This window comes from Pyxicephalus adspersus, chromosome 6 (genome assembly GCF_032062135.1).
Source record: "Pyxicephalus adspersus chromosome 6, UCB_Pads_2.0, whole genome shotgun sequence".
Lineage (NCBI taxonomy): Eukaryota > Metazoa > Chordata > Amphibia > Anura > Pyxicephalidae > Pyxicephalus > Pyxicephalus adspersus.
The window spans coordinates 50545132-50568750 of NC_092863.1; the positions used below are offsets into that span (position 1 = coordinate 50545132).

General features: G+C 34.8%; 1 protein-coding gene across 4 annotated transcripts in view; it reads right to left on the reverse strand.

Moving 5' to 3' along the window:
- The window catches only part of ADGRD1 (adhesion G protein-coupled receptor D1), a 312771-nt gene that overhangs the window by 154104 nt on the left and 135048 nt on the right, over positions 1-23619 (reverse strand). For all 4 annotated transcript variants that reach the window (XR_011921431.1, XM_072415722.1, XM_072415721.1 and 1 more), the window contains exons 14-15: positions 21032-21105; positions 14281-14404 (exon numbers count right to left, since the gene is read on the reverse strand). Coding sequence is in view for 3 of the 4 variants with exons in the window: in XM_072415722.1 (XP_072271823.1) it covers positions 14281-14404; positions 21032-21105 (198 nt within the window). In the remaining variant the exon portion in view is untranslated. The remainder of the gene's footprint in view (positions 1-14280; positions 14405-21031; positions 21106-23619) is intronic.

The window sequence follows — 23619 nt, forward strand, 5'->3', positions numbered from 1 at the left end:
ATTTTTCTCTTTTTTATAGTGAATTGCTTACTATAAGTTAATCATTTTACCTAAAAGAAAGAAAAAATGAGCACAGTTTGAGAACAGAATGTTCTAAGGTGTTTTATGTTTTAATGTTAAAATTGTCGAAAAAAATGAAAAACAAGGGTGTTGGCAGAATTTTACTGCCCATTTAACAAGATGCCATTGTTTCATCTTGCCAGATTATATGTCTTGAAACCTCGTGCATGGACACAACTAGGTTAATGATTTAACTACTTTCCATGTGACACCTTTAGTTTCACAACAATAGACCAGTACATATTTTTATTACTAATAGCATATTGACTAAAGCAGAGCAACGTGCCAGAATGATATGTAAACTCCAGTTACCTATAATAACCAGTTCTATTTTCTTTACTGGAATGAGATCAAATAAGAGATCATTTCTGATTGGTTGCTAATCTATTTTATACATGATTAAACAACAATTTCCAATGTCTTATCCTTGGAGGAGTACATAAAAAAGTAAAGAAGGGACCTCCTGCTAACCCCTAAATCTGTAATCATATACATGTGACTATATGACCTTTCCCAATATTAAGCCTGATGGCAGGGTTCCAACAAAACACTGCCAGCCTTTTCATTCCCCTACTATTTGGAAATTACAAACTCTATATTGTCACAGTATGAAATTCAGCATTGTCTATATTTTCACAGTATGAAGAGCAGCATTACCTATATTGACAGTTTTTTTCCTCCCTATCTATATCATTCAACTTTTCAATCATTACAGGTGTTCTGCTTTTAGGTAGGGGTAAGTAAACCCAATATGAATAGGTGCACAAAGTTTTGTAAGCTCCATTGATTTCAATTACAGCTTTCTGCTTTTAGCTGCATAAAATACAAATTTTCCATTTTCAGTAGTCAGCAATGGAAGACTTTTCTTTATCTGGTGCTGTATTCAAAGATTTGAAAAAGCACCAGCTAGCTATAACAGTGACCAGGAGCTGCCACTAACACGGGTTCCACTCTGACTGAGGTTTGAATGGGGGAGATTTTGCACTCAAGGCCACTAACCCAGCAAATATTATTTGTGCTGGACCTAGGAAGGAAATGTCTATTCCTTGAGCCAGATTTAATAAAGCTCTCAAAGGCTGGAAATGGTACAATTTCATCAGTGAAGCTGGGTGATCCAGCAAACTTGGAATGGATTTGGTCTAGGATTCAAAACATTTGCTAGCAAATAGCTAATGACTTAAAGCAAATCCATTTCAGGTTTTCTGTTTCACCCAGCTTCACTGATGAAAGTGTATCCTCTTCAGCCTTGGAGAACTCTAATAAATCAGGCCCCTTGTCTTCCTCAAAGTTTCTTGGAGAAATCCTAAAATCTGCTGTTTTCTGTATATTATTTTTTAACTGATTGAGATACCAGTCACTTCCAAAGAGAATTAATGAGTGCAGGAATCAGATTTGGTGCTTATAAGTATTATGTTTGATTAATCTGTTTTTGTTTTGTTTGTTTTGGTGACGTATGGTGAAATCATCACCATCCACCAGGTGACAATAAATGGGGTTGTTCTTTTTTAAAACATTATTGGGTTTTTATGAATTAGGCAATATATTCCAGAAACTTATTCAATGGTGTATCATAAAGGTGATGACTTGGATGGTAGAAGATTGCACAAACTGAGCAGACCTGATGTTGACAGAACACAGAAATAAAAAAAGTTTATTTGATCAAATAAATGGACATGCTTTTACTGAGTGTATCTGTATGTATGTGAATAATTATATATAAAAACATTTAATGATGGATTAAATAAGTTGGTGTTTGGACGCAGGCAATATATAAAAAAGTTGCTATTATGAGTCAGTTAATAAACCGACTGGCATCTGTCTGCAACCACAACTAGACCATTCAAATAGAATTAAAATGTATTATTTATTCATTTTACAAATAATATGTCTGTAAGTTTATTTTCCTCAAACCAGTAAACAATTTAGATGACTGAATAACAGTTCACTGGCACCATAATCCTTAGTCAGGCTAGTGTAAAAGGCATGCAAGATTTGTCAGGGAAGAGCAGACAAATTAAGACAGTTTATGAAGATGTAGATTTCATCTTTTACGTGAGATCATTCAGTGCATGAAAGGACAGGTGAGAACTGCACAGCACATTAGTTTTACAATTCATAATTTAATTTTCAGTTTGTAATTGGTTTACAATGCTCCACAGACTACTTCATCAATGAACGACTCTCTCCTTCTCAGAAAAGTGTATTGGAAATGCAATAATAAGGAAACACAAAGAACTTTCTAATGTATCCTTTGCTGCTTCCTAACATCTGCCTTCTAATTTAAGATATGTTTATTAGATGATTCAATTAAGACTGTATGAATACAGATTGAATGGAAAGTAGACTAAATGATCTTCTGACCTGTGTTCAGCAGTGCATTGCAATGTTCCTTCATCTCAAAGCAGAGCTATTAATCATACTATATTTATAGTTAAAGTATGGAATCTGACATTTTTCTAATGCACATATAAAGATATTTAGACACATTGAAATGATCAGATCAACTGCTTTGTCAATGTGTACCTTTTAATGGCATTCATCTTGTGTAGATGACTGCCCTGCTAGTTAAATCATTATGTTGCATTTTGATGCATTATATGTGTATTAACAAAATCAAGCTTGCCGCTTCTTTTATGTGGTCTCCAGCTAAACCTATTTTATAAAGATGAATAGTAATGTATGCAAAGCTTGGTGCAGAAAAAGCAGGTAGGTTCCTTTTCCCCACGGACCACATAGAAACATTCAATCAGTTTAATTCAGTACATAAATGCATCATATTAGGCTAATCATGGTATCATGATATGTGTATTCATGTCCTGTATAAGTATGGTAATTCTAGCTGCTAGTATGCTAATGCTCCAAAACATGTGAGTGATGCTTTCACTTCATTTTGTTTTCTCCAGTTCTGTTTGTAAACCAATAAAGGTTGATAAGTGTGGAGGAAAAAAAAAATCATTGAAAAAAATTCAGACATATGCTATTTCTATGGTATGTTGATAAAATTAAATAGCTGTTTTTTATCTTGTAACTACACAATGATTAGCCTTTGTGTTGTGGGGATGGAGTGTGCCGTGTATTGTCAGCCAACAGCAGGACTTGGAAGCTGAGTGCATTTATAGATTATTTTTCTTACTAGGGGAGTGGGTTTCACAAACACATCATGGTAGGGTAACTGATTTCCTCTAAACTGGACTATGTTAATAGTGTATGATTAAGGTAGGGACATTACAATGTTTCACAATTTTTCACTTTAAGGCCATTTCAAAGGACAAGGGGGCACTCTGCGTCTGGAGTAAAAGAAGTTTAATATCCATGTAAATAAGGAATGTGAAATGTTGTAATACACTTCGTTGGGAAGTAGTTTCAGCTTGTTCTATAGATTGCATTAAGAAAAGGCTGGATGCTTTATTAGAAGCACAGAATACAATGGGGAATTTTAACTGTTCTGTCTTGTTTGAGACTGTTAATCTAGGGAACATTTAACTGCCTCATCAGACCAGGAAGGATTTTTTTTTTCCTCTTTTGGAAATGTAAGGTTCTTTTGGGCAGTGTTCTTTCCTCCTTCTGTGTCATTGATTGAATCTGTCCAATATTTGTAACCTCTAATTATGTAATATGTTGGTGCTTTATAAATACTGTATATTATTAATTTATTGATCCATGTTTATAAGGGTTTTATGCCTCTTCTTATTCAACTATTAATATATATAAAAATATATTGTTATATCTTGGATATGCTGGTTTCTATTATGTTTATTTTCCTAGTGCTTGATCTTGATGGACTTTTTTCAACCATACTAACTATGTAACTATTAAATTGTGAGCTCCTTTGAGATACAATAACATGGCTATGGTTTCTATAAAGCACTGTGGAACATGTCAGCACTAAATAAATAAAGTAATAAATATTTAAATGTGTTGGCTGGTAACATTAGATAGACCCTTTTAATTTGAGAAAAAGAAATCATATCTGGACCAATGCCTGTGACTTGGCTTCTATATCCTTTTACTTCATACAAGCTCATTCTCCCAGGGACCCTCTGGAATAAACTGATTTATTCAGAACCTCTACCAGACTTGGAGTCCAGCACTTCACCATCCTTATTCCAGGACAACAAAAATATGTACTTTTTGTCAGTAAAGAGTGTTTACTCCTTGCTTTAATTTTTTTTTCTTAGAATTGTTATATTGCAGTTGGATACAGTTGTGATTTTTTTTTCAACACCTTAAGCAAGAAAGCAATCTTTTTAAACATTTTTAAAATACATTTATGAAAAATAGTAAAGCATATACTATAAATGTATAGATATCTAGGGCAAACGGATACTAATGAAAAAGATAAAATGCACACAGATGTGTCAGGTAATGAGATAGAAGCCCTCATTCCACCAATCACATGAAGCAGAATGCAGTGCCATTCAGGTTGGCATATTTAGCCATTCCGTTCTCGGCATCCCTGGGCACTTGCTTGAGTAAACAGTTATGTCAAGTGTCCCATTTAAACATCTTTGTGCATGTGGCTAAGCGCATCATTTCACATTTTAAAACACTGCATTGCAGTGGTGATTGTATTTCTGCATAAAATAGAAATTCCCTTTTAAGAATATTTCTGTTTTATCATGCATCTTTCAGCACAGTGATTTTGACAGTGACAGCTATTATATTAGTAATTTCTAAATTTCCACGATTCCCACCGCCCACTAAATAAAAAAAATGTAAAATATGGTACACGAATAGTCACGCTTCATCATGAGCAACAATAGCTTAATTACAATAATTTTCTAAATTTTTTTCAGCAATGAGATGAGGTGAAATAAAACACTGACATAACTATAGGTTTTCTAAATGTATATTTCATCTCCACTGTAATTAATAGACATCTGCTATGACAGATATTAGAGTAATAATGTCCAGAGTGCATTCCACTTATTATATGTAAGACTATATCACTTACCAAATAAACTCCTCTGGAATATTTTAGATTGCACAAAAATAACAACTATTGATGGCAGTATCAGTGAACATTTAATTATTTAAATCTGTCATCAGCCTGAACAAATGCTGACATCTTTGCACTCCCTAATTCCTCATCTATCTCATTTTAGTTTCAACATTTATAATAGTCTGAACAGTACAGTAAATTAGCAGTTGTCAATATAGAGTTCTACAAGAGCTGAAGTTTGAGTGAAAAAAGGAAAGCATTATAAATGTTATCAGTGGGACATCTCAGAAACAAAAGTTCACTTAAAAATAGGTGAAATGCGTCTGTTAGTTGCACAACCTAGATGTTGGGACAGTCTGCCTATGTATACCATACACTCAATATCCACTTTATTTATTATGCCTGCTCAACTGCTTGTTAATGCAAATATCTAATCAGCCAATTATGAGGCATGTACACAATGTCAAGCCTGCCTACTAAAGTTCAAACCAAGCTTCAAAATGAGGAAGAAGGGAAATTTAAGTGGCTTTGAAAGTGGTTTGCTTGCTGGTGCCAGGTAAGTTGGTCTGAGTATTTCAGAAACTGCTGATTTGTTGGTAATTCCATGCACATCAATTTCTAGAGTTTACAGAGAATGGTCTGAAAAGGGCAGTGACAGATCACTTGACAAAAATGCCTTATTGATGCCAGAGGTCAGAGGAGAATGGCCAGAATAGTTGGTGATGATATAAAGGCAACAGTAACTTACATAGCTATTTGTTACAACCAAAGTATGCAGAAGAGCATCTCATTGAACCTTATAGCAGTTGGGCTACAGAAGCAGAAGACCACATCAGGTGCCACTCCTGTCACCTAAGAACAAGCACCTGGGGCTGGAATTCGCATTGGCTCCCCAAATTAGGGAAGAGAATATTGGTAAAGTGGAAGGTAGGGTCAGGATTTGCCAGCAACAACATAAAGGCTTGTGTTAGGGATTCTTTCTTGCCTCACTTTGGGCCCCCAAGTAAGCATCATTCAAACTTCCCACCCTACCTTAGTATTGTTGCTGACCATGTCCATCCCTTTATGACCACAGTTTGCCAATCTTCAGTTAGTTACATCTATCAAGATAATGAGCTGTATCACAAAGTAAAATCATCCCAACGGGTTTCTTGAATATCATAATAAGTTCACTATACTCAAGGGACATCCACAGTCACCAAATCTCAGTCCAATAGAATGTGCAGCCTGCAAATTTGCAGCAACCTAGTGATGCTATCATATCAATATGGAGAAAAGTCCTAGAGGAATGTTTCCAGCACCTTGTTGTATCCATGCCAGGAATATGCCAATACTGAAGGGAAAATGGGGTCCAACTCAGTACTAGCAAGGCATAATGTAATAAAGTGTTTGTATCTCAGGTATAGACTGAGATCCCCAAAATTAAGGAGGTTTAGTGGCAAGTTGTAAAGAAGAACATTTTATTATAAAAAATATATATATTATGTGAACTGAGGAAACCACTTGGATGGTAGTAAAAGAAAAAGTTAATTAAAAAAAATTAAAGCATATAAAACCTCCATGTATTGAATAAATGTATTTGGTCCCTTTTTGTCCGTAGATATTCTATTTAAATAATTATTTTATATCTCCTATAAAAGGAAAGAAAAAAATGCTGATGCTCCAGAGATCTTAGTTGACACTCTTTTGTATTGCTGGGGTGTTATAAGTTGTTCTGTTTCAAAGAATACATGAAGAGTAGAATTGTGGAGGTGGAGGTTTCTATAGGCCTGTCCTGTTTCTGTTGTACAGGAAGCGTGTTACTGGCAGAAAATTTAAAAATTTGTTACATGTTTGTGTTTGTGTTTAAATACACTTTACTACTAGTTTGTCCTGGAAAAATAAAAAAATTCACCAAGAGCATAAACAAAATTGAGAGTTTTCCTTTTCACAAAATTTCACTGAAAATTGGGAGTCAGTAGAAAAAAACAGGCCATAGTATTTAACTAGCTCATGAAGGCTAGAAAAGCTTATTTCAACTATTATGGACTTGTTTGTGATTTGTTTTATTTTTCAAAAACCCCAAAAGTTGATGTTGCCCTATGTAGGTTTTTTTTTTTAGTGTGAACTACAGGGAGTTGCCTGAGATTAAGTTTGGAATATCCTAAGTGGCAGTGCTGTTCAGCAAAATTTTAAAAATATGATAAAAAATTTCCAGCAATGTTTGGAGTCGATGCATCATGGTTTCTACAGCCTACAAACTGGATTCCCAGTTCAGGTGCAAACCATGCCAGGTATATATCTGCCATATATATCTATGCATGAACATTATGCAAAAATTGCCAATGAAAAATAAAATTCTCAAAGTGTGGAAACAAAACAATTCTCCAACTGAGACACCTGACACAGGTTTTAACCCATCTATACTTAAACTGAAAAAACACATTTGCATAGACTTCTAGTTTATGTATGACTTTGAACATAAGGCATTAGTAAGCAAGTAATGGTGAGCATTGGCCATGGCAACCTTTTTATAAATGGAATCCTAAAGGGCAAGGGATTCCTGTGGAATAGCAATTGACAACATGCACAAGTATAATTCACACCCCATACCGCTATTACCTGACTTTGATAACTACTGTAGAAGGTTTCTGAGTGTTGCTGATCTGAAAAATAACTAATATATTTGAATTTCTGTAGCATAGCAATGAACAACATACAGAAGTATAATTCATTTCCCATAATCTAGTTAGATGCTTTCCATTGGTAACAAGTGTGATTGTTCTGTGTATATGTGATGTATTCAGATAGAATAGACCATCAGTGGCATCTGTATAGTAACCTAGAGAACTCTCCAGTTTGTCTCCGCATTACTTTAAAAATGATAATGGAAATAAGAAATGTTAATTTGAAACAAGCCTGCAGTTTTAACTTTGTGTGGGAAAATGCAATTTTACAAGAAAAAGTATCTTAGCACGAGTGAGTGAATTCTGGTTTAGGAAGAAATTCTCATGGGTGACACATAATTAGTTCAGGGAAGTTTCTTGAATACCTCTGGAACATCTCTGATTTCTCCTATATTTTTATCTACAAATATACTGACATAGACGATGCCAGCTCTGTGTTCACCAGGGAAATATTTGCACATCTGTAATGTCAGTTATTCTTTTAATATTCCTCATGAGAGATCAAGGTGGAATGAAAGGTTCCCAGTTAGCACATGGCATGTTAGCTTATGTTTAGGTCTCTATGACAATAGGTGTACTTATTTGTAGTCATAAATAAGAAAGAGCTGTGTAAATAGCTGCATAGCACTGCACATTTATTATGCTGAAAAAACTATAATTGGAAAAAATATGGCATTTCTGAGTACATGTGCACATGCAGAAGTGTGTGTCCCAATTACACTCCAGGGTTGTTTACTAAAAGAGGAGAGAATCTCAGTAAACTGATTTTTCACTTTAGAAAGTGTTTACTGGGTTTAATAACTTAAGATGCTGTGTTTCGTTTGGTTTTCTAAATCACTTTTTTCATACCTTGCATTTATTACCTGGATAATGTCATCTGGTACATAAGGCAAACAAGCCAGTGTCCCCTTTTTATGAGCCAATATTGGTTGTGCTTGCCTGCTAGAATTGTTCGCTGATCACTAGGATTGACATTTTTGGGAAACTAAATGGGGTAACATGGTATGTGTTTCATCTTGGGTAAACCAGTGCTATGCAGTTAAAATGAGTATGGTTTTTATTGCCATTATATTAATCACACTGCCACCAACCCTGGTGCTTGCATTTCTCCACCAAAATACCAGCACCACAGTATTAGTTGCATACAATACATATATATGCCATTAGTTATCATACAGTAGTCCTCTGTTGCAGTCTATTGCATTATTCACTAACTGATATCTAATGTTGGGTTTGGGCTTGGAGAAAGTAGTAGAAATGGAGGGGGGCATTTTGCTCTGCTAGCTTGCTGCAAAGTCCCCTTTTTTTCTAAAGTAAGCATATCTAATAAGCCTATACCAGCCTTGTGCTAGTGGTTGAGCTGATGCTAGGCTACACTGTGATAAGGGAAGAAGAGTTTGGTGCCTGCACATTAATATATTATGAATCTGAATGAGTCAAAGCATGGCTGCGAACTTGTTCACCCTGCTGCAAATATTCTGGGTATTCATATTGAAAATGGCTTTACCTCACTAAATCTATAGTATTGTAGCAATATCTGTAGATTATTATTATCATTATGTATTTATAACATACAAAACACAACTTTACAGAGTGCATAGTCATGTCAATGACTGACCCTCAGTGGAGCATACAATCTAATGTCCTTACTACAAAGTCCAATTTTGGGGGAAGCCAAGTACCTATCATAATGTTTTTGAGATAATACAAACACCATGCAGATAGTGTCTTGGCCAAGATTCCAACCTGGAGCCCTAGTGCTGTGAACCAGCCAGCCACAGAGCCAACCTACTACCTGTAGACAAATAGTGAGACTGTAGCACTTGGGGAGGGGTAAATTAGATTAGATCAGGGTAAGGAAGCATGGGCATAGAGCGATATAGGATAAGTGCAGAATATATTAATATGCTCTTATCCTTTAACTGGACAGAGCTACTCTATGAACTACCCACCTTTATAAGCAACAATAATACAATACCTAAATATGTATCTAGATAGAATTATTATCTATCTAGTTTTTTTTTTTAATTTTACTGGCACTATTGAAAATACAAATCATCTTATCTGAAACTTCTGCTTTTTTGTCCAATGCAGCAGTTTAAGAGAGAGAGAGAGAGAGCAAACACTGTTGACTTTGGCTGGAGTCCATGTATTTTATGGAGATGTGGAAGGAGACAGCCCAGAGCAAACTTCTCCAAATAACTCTTCATTAAATATGCAGGTGAATACATAGGGTAATAACTCCATAATCCCCCTGATTAAATGAAAGTCTGCCAGCCATGGAAAGGACATTTTGAATTCTGGCTCACATTCCCAACACTGCAAAAACTGCCACAGAGAAAAGGCTGGTTTGAATTAGTAATGCTAGTACATTATCTCATCAATACAAGAACAAAGCACAAGAAGAGATCATTATGAGTGACTTAAAGTTGTGTAATTGTTTTTCCTATTTACTTTTATCAAGAGAAGATACACTAATCATGTATCATCTAGACATGTTCTGCAATGATGTAGTTACAAACTTTGAAGATTTATTTTACAAGCGACACAATTGCCGATATAAAAGATCAGATGCGTATTACATCGTAGGCTTAATGATAATAGTTAATCGATAACAGCAAGCTAATGCAATGAAAAAACTAAATATAGTTCGCTGGTAATAAATATATTAGATTTGTGGTTTTAGAAAATAATTGTACATTCTTCATTGTTTTAATTTGTTCATGTAGAACTGTCATTTATTTCTATTTTACCACCACTGTAACCAGTATCCTCTCTTATATTTTAAATAAAGCAATAAAGTAAAAAGTGCTAACAAAGAAAAAACTGGACTGTAAATCAAATCAAGATTAGGGCCATTTCCAGATTGAGTACTATAAGGGTTTAGTGTTTGGCTATGCAACCAGATAAACTCCATATTATAATTTTATTATTGAAATTTCAGAAAACGATTAGTGTATGTTAACCAAATCCCCTTATCTTTTTTTTTTTTTGTTAACATAATATTAACATAACATAATATTTAGTTATCTAAAGCATGATGTGTCAGACATTATCTAAGTGTATATATATTTATATTTAGCTCAAATAAGGGGGGGGGGGGGGGGGGCAACAACACAGTATAACACCAAGTCCATGAAACTTCTGTGATATCAATACATCAATACAATACAATCCAAATAGTAAGCATAGCTGGTTGTGAGTTAATTTCACTTCAGATAATCAGTATTCCTGCAATGACAATTACAGGACAAGCAAATAATAGGAGTTTAGCGTGGCAACACATTTATTCCATACCAGGTGTAAAGTCAAAACTTTTTTTTATATATTTATTTTACAGCAGCTATTTTTTATTTTCAGTTTTTTTTAATAATATGATTTTTGATAACAGATCCAATACCAGTAAATGTATCCCAATTTATGAGGGTCCCTTATAAAGAAAACAAATTATCACATTAGAAGGAACATGTTTAAATAACCAGCATTGGAAAACTGGAACGGCTAAAAATAAATATTCTCATTCGCTTTCGTACAGTTTATTTGTAAGCACCACAATTTTTCCCTTCATATCCCTTCATATCGTTTTCCTCATTGCTACCTTATATTTAGATTGCACAAAAGTGCATGAGTGCAACATGACAGGGGAACTATTACATGCCAGTTCCCATAATGTGGTGGTATTTTTAAAGTCTATTTTTATCCTGTTTTTCACAAAATGCTGCACTTCCTGCCCCAGAATCAAAATTGTAGTTTGACACATATGAGATCAGGAGCAACTACTGAAGCCAGTCACTATGACCTTTGGAGAAGAGAATGATCTTGCATAAAAATGTGCCCATCGCAGATGCATCACGTGTATAAATCATGGCCCAAGATGATCACAGTGTCAGCCTATGTAAAACCCTGCTAATCAGGAGAAAGTCACCCTCCTGCACTGAATTGTGGGGGTGTTATGTTTGATAGGAGGCATCCGGATTTCAGAGCATGCATTGAGAGATTATACATAACATATCTCATTTGAGCACATTTGGAATACTGGAGGAACGCCAAGGCAGATGACTGACATTTCCATGGAAACCTGTCAATCTTCCCCAATGGGGTCAGGAAATTGTATTTCAAGATGGTAACCTTCCTCCGAAAAGTAACAGTAGGTGGAAGCGGAGGCACTGCCACTTGAAATTTTAGCGAACATAAAGACAAGTTCATCTCTCATTAGACCTGCTTGAGAAAAATCTTAAAAATGAAAGGCAAGAAAGCTTTTACAAAAGATCATATGTCAAGATAACTGCAAGAAAAAGAAAAACGGTTCTCGTCAAGAAACTTAAATGAAGGCTGATTCCGTTCCATGGCCTTCTGTGTTTCATAAAGGTTTTACTGAAGAAACAGACTGTCTTATTATGGTTTTGGCAGATCACAAAAATAGATCTTAAGTCATGTAATGTTCTATCCCACGCAACAGAACCTTTTTTGAAGAAGGAAAAATATCTGCCATGAAAACTTATAGGAACCCAATGCATATATGTCAAGTGTTTGTCTGTTAGCCTAAAGTATAGTTAAAGCACATAACTTTTTATTACATTCTTGTTGTATTTGAATAGAATTTATTCACAAAAGTACTGTGATGTCCCTACAAAGCATGCATTATAGTTTCCTAATTGTCAGTAGATTTTTTGGTCATTGCTGTATTTTACTTTCATAAAAAAATGCAAAATATCTAAATGATGTGGACAGCCACAAAAAATATTAATGAAAATCTTTTGGGGATTTTAGCTCCCTGCCATATAAATGGTAAATGTTCAGATTTCTTCATGTATTAGCCATGTGCATGCTGACGTCGTGTATTAGCATCATTGTAAATACCAGAGATGTAGCCTCTCTCGTCAGAGGCCTAAATTCCTACCCTCCCTTTCTTCACAGGGACTGCAACTCTTATCCTCCCCTTCCTCCCCAAACACAGTAGCACAGAGTTAAAATTAAAAGTATATTAATTCCCCAAGAGTTAGATTTTCTGTGCAGCCACTTACTGTTACTTACTTCAATTGTGCTTCCAGCATCTTCTTGAATGTCATGGAATATTACATCCAACAAAAGAAGCCATGGGAGGTGAAATGAAGACTTTAATGGAATACACAAAAGAGGAGGACCCGACAGTGGAGGAGGTCATACACTCTGCTACACTCTGCTACTCTGCTTGGAATAAAAGGAATCTTGGTGGTTGCACTTGTTATATAACCCTTATGACACAGTCATGAAGTTTGGGTTAGAAGGGAAGAGTTAGGAAGTGAAGTGGAAAAAATAAGGGGATTTGTCACCAGGACAAATAAAAAAAGCTACATTTCCAGCAGGGACAAAAAAACTGGCCTAACACTTTCCTAAAAGAAAAAAAGTGCCAAAAATGTGCTGTCATATATGACCCATATTATTTGTTTTGGATGAAATTTGAATTCTTACTCTAATCAAATTGTGAGTTTGGCGATGTCATAACCTAACTGCTTATTTCTTTCCTTAAGGCCTACTATAGGGTAAGCTATACCTAACGGCCTACAATGCATAGTTATTTAGTATGTGTTATGTCTATTCTGTGGATATGTACTTCATTCACATTTCCTGTTACTCCCTGGTAAATCTCCACACCATTTATCATTTAATCAAATCATCAAACATCCAGGGTTAGGTCTTACATCAGAAAGCAAAGCTCTAGATATCTACCAAGATGGCCTACATAACATGCAGGGATCAGCTACAGAAAGTTTACAGTTTGCCAGTCCTTTGCCCTTGACTTGACATTATTTTGGCATTTACAGTGGAGATCTGGAAGCTTTCAGGAAAACAACTTACTAGTTACATAGTAAGTCAGGTTAAAAAAAGACATATGTCCATCAAGTTCAACCACTAGGGAAGTAAACAAATCCCATGCTTCTTTATAACCAAATAAGCAGGCAGATAACACATGAACAGGGGTATATAAATAATAAGATTTTCTAATCAAATCTTTTAGAAAGTTAAACAATTTATATTAGTGTATGCTGTAAGTAATACCTCTACACATGTCATATTACACAATATAATGTGATTTAAAATAATATATTATTAAAATCTACAGTCAGCTGAAATTTTCCAAAACTGTCAAAAAAGGTTGTTGCTTCCTCTCATATTACCATGGTAAAACCTGTATACAAATCCTTAAGATGATTTTTTTTCCGTACCAACAATAAAATTGCACTTCAGAATTGCAGTAGTTCTACTAAATTGTTGTAACATCCCTATACAGTCACCTGTGCACCTTTTAACTCATTGACAGAATACAGAGGTTGGTGATACATTTATAGGAATGGTATGGATGTAATGCTAAATTTTTAATTGGTGATGATGAACTTAAAATCAGAAAATGACCATGGTATTATAAATATCCACTCCATGCTATGTGCACTATGAATGATTAAACAGCAGTACCACTTTTCTTTACTGCCCAATATATGGTATATGTCAAAACATCAACATTGCTAATCAGCTGTTATATAGCACACATGACGTATTCAGCCTATGGCAAAATGGTATTTTTGGAACATTACATCCAAACGAAGAATGATTCTAGTTCTATCTTTTCCTTACCTTAACTGGTACAACTTGCATCAGAATGGCAAAGTTGGTGAGATGATTACATCGACATACAGAGTAATTCAAGTTTCCTTCAACTCGAACGCACCCTTCACTGGACCAAATACCAGAACCAGAGCTGTAGGGCAGATCAAAGACAACTGATTATGATCCACCATATGAGTCATCATGAAGCACAGTTTTATCACTGTTGTAAAAGTTAGACTTAAAGGTCGTATCTCTCATTTTATGTCACTAAGCATTTCATTGAATCATGTTCTTCTGTGTCTTTGTATTTACCAATGAGACTGGAAATTACAATCTTGCTTTCTTTCTGACAGGATAAATGAACATCGCTTATATGGACTCAAATATAAAATGGCAAAATTATCTTGGAAGATAGTCAGTTTGTCACTTTTCTTCCTAACAAGTATTTTGAATATGGTTTTCTCATAGATAGGAGCAATTGTCATTTTTTAGACAGTGATTTTTCCGTGGACACAACTGAAATGTAAGATTCTGTAATTGTACGAGTACTGTATCAAGGGTTTCTCAATAGCAAAAATGACCCAGCTCTTTGATAAATGTCAGTCTTGAGAACTTAAACCTAAAGTGTATAAATGAGCTGTAAACCAACACTCTTCATTTTGCACCTTTGTCACTAAAAATTTAATTGCAATTGAACATTTGAACACAGAACATAGCAAAGCTTTTTTAAAAGCTAATGGTAGGAAGTAACAGTTTGTGAACAAAGACAATAAAACATAAAGTCTTGTAAAATGTTTCCTTAATTCCCTGGGGGGCACCCATCTCACCTGATAAAAGACCAAGGAACAGAAACACTGTGAGGTTCCCAGAGTGGCTCCTCAGTTCCAGGCGTATTCATAAGTAAGGGGTATTCTTATCTTATCGTAGTATAGGCTGATAATAACATGAATCATCACCTTGCAGGGTTCTTTATACATAGAGAATATGGTGAAAATTCACCTTGTAGAAAAAAATAATTTGTTTGTATTGTAATGTATTAAACATGGTTTGTAATTGTACAATTTTGCTAAGTTTGTTTATTTTCACTTTGCTAAGTGCATAGCCTATATTACTTTAGTAAATCAATGCCATTGAGCCATAAAGAACCTAAAGGTCACAATCTGCTTTACTAATTAGGTTGAGACAGACCAGGGACACTTGCTTTATTTAGGCAAATTCTGAAATGATTTGTACAGTACTTTCAGTAACTCAACTGTTTTCTCAGGTTTTGAAAACAAGAGTGTGATTGTAAATTACAAGTTTAATGGTACAATTTAATCAATTTCATACTTCATAGCTTCCCCTCCAACCACTAATTCTTTTCTTACACTATTCTTGTTGCCCTGTTTGCATTCTGCAACCTTGACTCACTGAAATCTGTGTGTAAACCATGATGTAATCTGTGACAGAGTTTACACATGGTTAATGACCTTCTCAATGTTTCATTGTATGAACTTTTTGGCTGCTCATCCAAATTGTCAGATCATCCAAAGCATTTGATAGGCAGGAGATTAGTGCTGAGATACAGCCTTTATGTTACTGCAGAATCCAGGGTTATAGCAATTTTGTTCTTCACTTGTAGACAGTTGGTGTCTTATAAGAAAAGCCATGCCAGTACAGACCACAGATTGAGCAAAGTTGCTATTTTGGCTATGACCTTGTTCTTTCCATATTTTGTCTCTGCTGCTTAATCACTGAGCACAAGAAACAAATTCCATTTAAATGTCTTAGAAATCTAGGTATTTCCAGGGGCCCCCATTGTTGGTGTTTTGTTATGGTTGATATACCAGGTTACACTAACCTGTCACAAGCATCTGTTTCAGCTAAAATACTGCTCTAACCATCTGTAGTTACAATATCATCATCCTCCATGTAAACCAGATGGATTCAATGCATATGCATTTCACACCTGGAGAACCACTTTAGCCCCACTGGGTTCCAAATATCTGTTAACTGGATCAATACAAATACCCCTTTAATTGTGGGTTTAGAAGCACAAAACAGAAATACCAGTGCCCTGCATGACCTCAAAATGATACACTGCTCTATGAGGGGGCCTTTAAGACCACAACTAGTCCAACCTTTAACCGCCCAGATCCTTAGCGGTACATAAGTCTTTCAGAACTGTTTTTTGATGCAACCTAGTAGGAATCTACATTGCTTATCCAACTTTTGCAATAAATAAATAATTTTCTATCGAATCTTACAGATGAATTTATTGGGAAATCATGCTTGACAAGGCCACTTTCCCTCGGTCTCCTTTGATCCGTACTGTGAATACATTTTCTCTACCATCTATACATGGCTGTTTATCTTGCTAGCAAATTCTTATGCACTTAAGGTGCGTACACACTTCCAATTTTTATCGTTCCAATCGAACGACGAACGATCAATTGGGCAAAAAATCGTTCGTAAAAAAGTAACCAACGACGCCGACGAACGAGGAAAGTCGCTGGAAACGAACGACCGGACCGGCGGATCGGATTGGACGACGATCGTTGAGCATCGTTCGTGTGTACGGTCGTTCGTTGATCGTCCATGTTCAGAGCATGCGTGATGAACGAACGTAAGTTCACTTTCCTGTCGTGCACATAGTTCCTCTATCGCTTAAACGATCGTATCTATTGTGTGTACAATATCTACGAACGATCGTGTCGTTACCTCTATGTGCAGTATCGGTGCTATACGATCGTTCATATATATCGTGCAGGAACGTTCGTCGTTCGTTTTCCGACGATAATAATTGGAAGTGTGTATGTAGCTTTACACCGCACATGATGAAGGCAATATTCATGTTTTTTATTATCTTACCCCTAGCAAGCTCACACTTTAGCAAAATCAACCAGGGAATCAATGCAATAAAAATGATGGTTGTGTACACACATAACAAAGTAGTGGAGTTTTATTCAACAACCAAATAATGTGTATTAGAGTTGCTAATGTTTGCAAATACTGGTGAATAGAGCGAGGGCAGCTATTCCCTTTAGGCTGTAAAAAAGGGTTGAAACTGGAATAGTTACATAAACTTACATTTCCACATATTTTTATTTGATCTGTATAACTTGAAAAAAATCATAAGCAAAAATCTGTGCAAAAATCTATTACATATTTATGGAAAAAAACCACATCACGACAGTGGAAAAAACAATAGTAGTAAAACAATCCAAGATTGCAATTGATTGGTCAATGTGAAGCATTTCTTTTTGAGTTGATCTTGTAGTTTCATAATAAAATCATTATCAATCAAATCAATATGAATGAAAAACACCTGGAACCTTTGTACGTAGCATATCTCAATTTTACCCATTTTAAATAGAAAGAAAAACTCTGCATGTGTTATAATATTTTCAGGAAATTGATGTTTATAAAACTGTGTTTGCAAAACTGTGTGTTACTTATAAAAACATCCTATAATATTTCACGAGAGCACTGGATGGCCTTTGGGATAAAAGCAAGTAAAATGGCCTTATTTTAGCTTTTACATTTATAAAAAAGACTTTAAAAAGAAATTGTACAGAATACTTTTTTTTGCACTTTTCTAGAAAATACATAAACTAAACCATTTTTTGCCTCCTTCTGCATTTGGCAGTAAAATGACTAGGAGCTGGCTTCAACTTAGAGAGAAGTCAATGTTGTGTGGTCTGGGCCAACGTTCTATGGGGTTACACAAGGACACAGGGTTTGATTAAAAAATTAGGAATATTTGCAGGCTTTTTAGTAACCTATTTTAGATATTTAAAGGTTAAAGCCCATTTTGTTTGTTGTTCATTAAAACAGCCAACATTCCTATTGTGAATTTCTGCTTTATGTTAAGGAGGATGAACAATATTGGGGCAGGCATGTGAGAACATTCTTTTTTTATGAAATACTGATAAAAGAGAATGAAGAACTTAAAAAAGATTTGAGGGGGTTGGTAGACAATATCAGCCTTATTCAATGGAATGAAAAAAAAAACATTTTATTAAGCTTTTAGATAAACATGTTAAACATATCGGTGAAATATACATAATTGGATGAATTTGTGTGCTTTTTTAACCCATTGCTATAATTTGTAAATATATATATATATATATATATATATATATATATATATAAACAAGTACATAAATACTCACATGTACATATGGCAGCCATGTTTGCTTATCACAAATATTATAATGTATAATATTACAAACTCAGATTTAGCTTCATGATTTGCAGTGCCAAATAAATATATTTATTTATTAGAGTCTGTTCACTTAAATAAATAAAATGAAGATAGGTGAACTTTCAATATCCAAACAATATCATATTTAATAATCAACCTTCACTGTGTTACTTCACCTAGGATCAGCTATATAAGGTAACAATATCAGTCTGCCATACTGACATACTCACATTATATTATACTTTACAGTCTGTGTATGTATATATGTATATATGTGTGTATATATATATATATATATTGGTCTCTTAACATAAAATCATAATTGATTTTTTTTATAGATCCCTGACTCAAACACAAGGACCTTAGCACGTAGAATACCACACTACTTATACCTCTCTGATCTTGCATACAACTTCATACCATCCATTTTTGTTCCACAAATCTATGTAAGTGTGAATATTTCTGGATTAATTACTGTCTGACATCCATGTATATTGGCCTAAAACCTGCTTGTTAGTAATTAATTAATATATAGTAGGACATTAATGTGCGCTCTAAACAACATAGGTCATCATGTTATAGAAAGCACATTAATTGGGAATGTGTATATCTACAACATAATATTCATATGAGTCATTATAAATTCTAATTTAAACATTATCTACTGGTCTAGATGCAATTGACACAAACAATCTACGCATGCTGTCAATACTCCTGAAGAAGCTGTATCTGGCGAAACGCGTCGAGTATATCCAACAACATGCTTCGATGATCAAACATTGTATATGGTCAACAATATATAAGTTGATAGCTGTTATATGTCTAGTGAAAAAATCACTTTGTGGTTGAATCCCAAGGATAATAAGGTGGTTCAAACCAACCTTTGATTACTGTTTATTGTATTAAGTAATCATATGACTTCAATGATTATACCTGACCACTAGTTGTGTACAGTGGTATTTTTTTAATGTACAAACCCTATTACAAATTTTGTTCATATATGTTGAATACATCGTTTGTGCCAAAAAACCCTGCTTAAATCTCTGTCTTTGTTGTTTTTTGATCTATTGAATGATGAGGGTAGGCACATTATTGTTCTATTTACAGTCACTGTGATATACCACCACCATTGCCATATCTCCATTACTTTGTTTCTTAATCAACTTTCACTAAGTGAACAACAGTCACTCATTCTTTAGTAATTCAATCCCACTGTGTAAGCTTTTTTTAAGGTTGCAACTGAAAATAATGCACTGCTTTGTAAAGCAACTATATGAAAGCACCAAAATAGGCAAAAAAACAGCTGTGGGCGTACAGTTAAAAATATGTAAAATGTAATGGTTTGCTTACAAGTCATACAATTTGTTCTGCATGTGTGGTAAAGCTAAAAATGTCCTAAGCCAACAAAGTTTATATTTGTTCAAGGTCAATTCACAAAGGATTTTTCACCCATGGGTAACTACAAGTACTGTACACTCTTTGGGAATTGTACCTGGGTTTTCTTCTCTCAGACAGAAAATATACAAGAATTAGAAAGTTTGCTTACCCTTGCTGTGGTATCTATATACTTCCCGTAAATACCTCATGCATGTTTATTCACAAAGTATAACACATGCGGTATTACAAAGTGATATTTGTAATATTTTTACTTTTCCAAACCCAGAACTGTCAATAGGATAAGAAATAGCTATTTAGGAAAGTGGTAGAAATGTTGTATGAAACAATCCATAGAAAAATGGTACAAACTGATCCAGACTGGCAGTGGCAAGGGTTTGACAAAGGTTTTTACTATATGTAAAGAGAAAACTCTAATAATTTTTATATACATATTTCTTGCAAAATCAAAGCAAAGCACTTCACATGTCAGCACTTCACGTTTGTGAATTGACATAAAAAGTATGATTTTCTTGTCATATGCAGAAAATACCATAGCTGAGATCTCATTTTTGCAAACTTGGACGCAAATAATCACCACAGTTAAAATTCACTCCATTCATTTGCATTCCAGCTTTTATGGCAACTTTATAAATCACTAAATGGGTTTCAATACTTTTAAAGTGAAGAATTCCTTAGGCAACATGGAGGGCAGTGTTGTGAATCTGCTCTGTAGTTGGGGTAGATTGGTATTAATTTGTCCACTAGGAGATCGAGTAGTGACTGGTGGCCTGGACAAAGCTGGTTTTGATTATACATTGTGCCTTCAAAGACCTTAGTCCTACAAGGAGGTAAGTTTATATTTTGTAGTTTTTATATAATGTATAATGTGTTCTCCCTATTTGTATTTTATGGCTGCTATGGCTGTTTGAAATAAAAAAGTACTTGTCTGGCCATTTTTTAAAGGGTTTGAAAACTGGGTTTTAAATTTAAATTCAGAAAATCTTAGTGTCTGCAATCCTTTATTCCTGACCCTTTTTTACACTAATCAAGTACAAGTATGCAGTTAGGGATTTCTGTTTAGGAAGGTCAGGGGTCAGGGAGTCATAATGGTGCATTATATCCAGGTGTCTAGAAAAAAAAGCTCAGCAATGACAGCTTTCATACTCCTATTAGAAAAGGTTTACTTGACATCTAAATGAATACATAATTACTAACCTGAAATCCAGAAAAGCACAGTACAGGTGGACATGGTTACTATTGTTGACAGCTTCAATATAAAGTCGAGGAGTCTATAAAAAAAGAAAAAGAAAATAAAGGAAACTCTACAAAATAATATTGTATTATGCATACCAGCAGATGTATTTTAACTGTATTAAATAAACCTATATCTTATCACAAATAATTATGAACAACATGACTGTGTCATAGACAATGAGAGTTATTCAGAAAGTGTCAATTTATAATTGACAGACTGAATAAAGGTTTTTCACAAGGTCCTTTGTTTTTGGTGCTGAGAAACCTATGTATCAAAGTAAATTTTTCACTTACTTTGTGAACAACAGAAATTTGTATCTGTAAGTTAGTATTTTGGCTTGTTTTCTGGTTTGGAACGCAATTTAATTCGGGTTTGTTGGGATTGTGAATGTGCTAGGAGTCTGGCTATGGCAAGGGAGAACTTTTCATTTAAAAACATTGATCTACAATCATTTCCTATTAAGAGAAGCCACAAGATGGCTTTCCATAGAGAGAAAATTGGCTTTTGTTTAAAAGACTATGTTTCTCTGGTTTAACTGAGCATGAAAGTTCATATTTGAGCTTCTTCTGATTATGCTTCTTCAATTGATTTTATGACAACGACAACAGCAAGCGTTATATAACCTTTTGCACTGGCTGTCAGAATAAGAAAAACCTGATTTTAGTCCACTGAACCTGTTCAGATGTATGGGAGGGTTGGCCATTCAAATATCATATGAATATTTTGGTTATGGTCATCAGAAGAAATACGTATCTTTTACGCTCCATTTAAAATTGGCTTTTATGCAGTTGATGTCAGAAATATGATTTACTTATTGGCAGATTATAAGAATCGCTAAGGTTCTTTATTTAAATGTCTGGCTGTAGAAAATCATAATAAAATATTCATTTAATATTGCCAGTTCCACACAAGAATTATTGTTGAAATTTGTCATGTGCAATCTGCAGATCTCTTTAACAAGTTGATGATGAACCACTGCGTTCTGCCATGAGCTCAACCATGCTCCCATTCAAGTCATGGGAGAGATTGAGATACCATTTTTGCATGAGGTTTCACGCGACTGTATCTGCACTCATGGCAGACATTTTGGTAATGAAGTTTTTGCTTGAAGATTTGTGTTGCAGATGCTTGGACTTCTGGTTACCCAGTTTGCAATTCCTAGACACACAGCAGTAGTTTGCTGTGTTCCCTGGAGATATCGGCCATGTGAATTCACACTGTGGGAGTGAAAAAGCCTTTACATTTTGTAAAATGCCATTACATGTACTCGCTCATTATTTACCAGCACTATCACTAACCAGAGAACTGGGCCACCATTAGGTAATTACCATTGTTCAACACCTAATGAACTTAAATCTTTTAGAAGGCATGTTATTGAAACAATTTCTGTATTCTGCAACAGATCAATGCAAGCAATGCAAATTTACTGCCATCTATTTGATTGTATTGTTTCCAAGATTAGCACGGTGTATTCTCCTCAGATTTCACCAAATTAGTTGTCTTTACATTTTAATAGGTTTATTCTGTATGCTTGGATTGTGTGTTAGACACGTTTTTCTTCACTACCTCTCTTTTGCCTCTGGCAGTGAACCTTCAATGAAACTGGTGTACACTGGACAGACCTATAATAAAACAGACCAAATCTTTCTGGTCATTGCATCAACACTGATATTTAAATGGTATGCAATGGATGAAGCCTTCTTCCTCATATTTTAGTCATTTAAACATGGCAAGGTCTGTCAGCTATGATTAGAAGTATAACAAAATGCAGACTGGCAGCCTCATCTGTTGGCAACATGACAAAAAGCTGTACCTGTAGTACGAAATGTAAGTTTGGCATTAAGCATAGCACTGGAATTTTCCTAGCCTGTACAGTAAGTGAGACATAGAGAAGTCTAAAAGCACAGAGTACTTCAATAGTTTATTTGAAAACCTTCTACCTCACCTAACCTTCTAACTAATGCCAACACTTATTTGTGTCAAAAGCAAACTTGCTAATAACAGGGGACTTAACTTTAGTAGAGTAAAAGTACAGCTGCTCTCACAACTAGATGCTCTCACAACAAGATGCTATAGGAAAAAGTTTGACTAGACTTTTTATTTTTTTAAAAAGACTGGGAAACTTTCTTCTGCCTTAAATATTTTTTTCTCCATGAGTATTAATAAAACAGTGTGCCAGGGTCAAGTGTTAATTAACTGGAAAATTAAGTTCACAGTAAAAGGATCCTGGAAAATAAATAAAAAGGGTTCAATACCTGATTAAGGCCCAGAAGGGAAAAGGAGTTAAATTAAATTTAACTTAAAGTACAGATAAAGGGTTAATGTAAAAATCACATTTCTTTGTCATTTTGTTTTAACATAAAATGTATTGGCCGGGGGTGTGGTAACAGAAATGTAAAATTTTGTTTTGTTTCTTATACAAGTCCAACTATGCCTGACATATTAAAATTAGCTGGCTTAATAAGAGATTCTCATGACGCGGGTAGCTCGGACCTTCTAGCCCATCCCTTATAAACACCATTGTCATGACTACCTTCTACTACCAAAC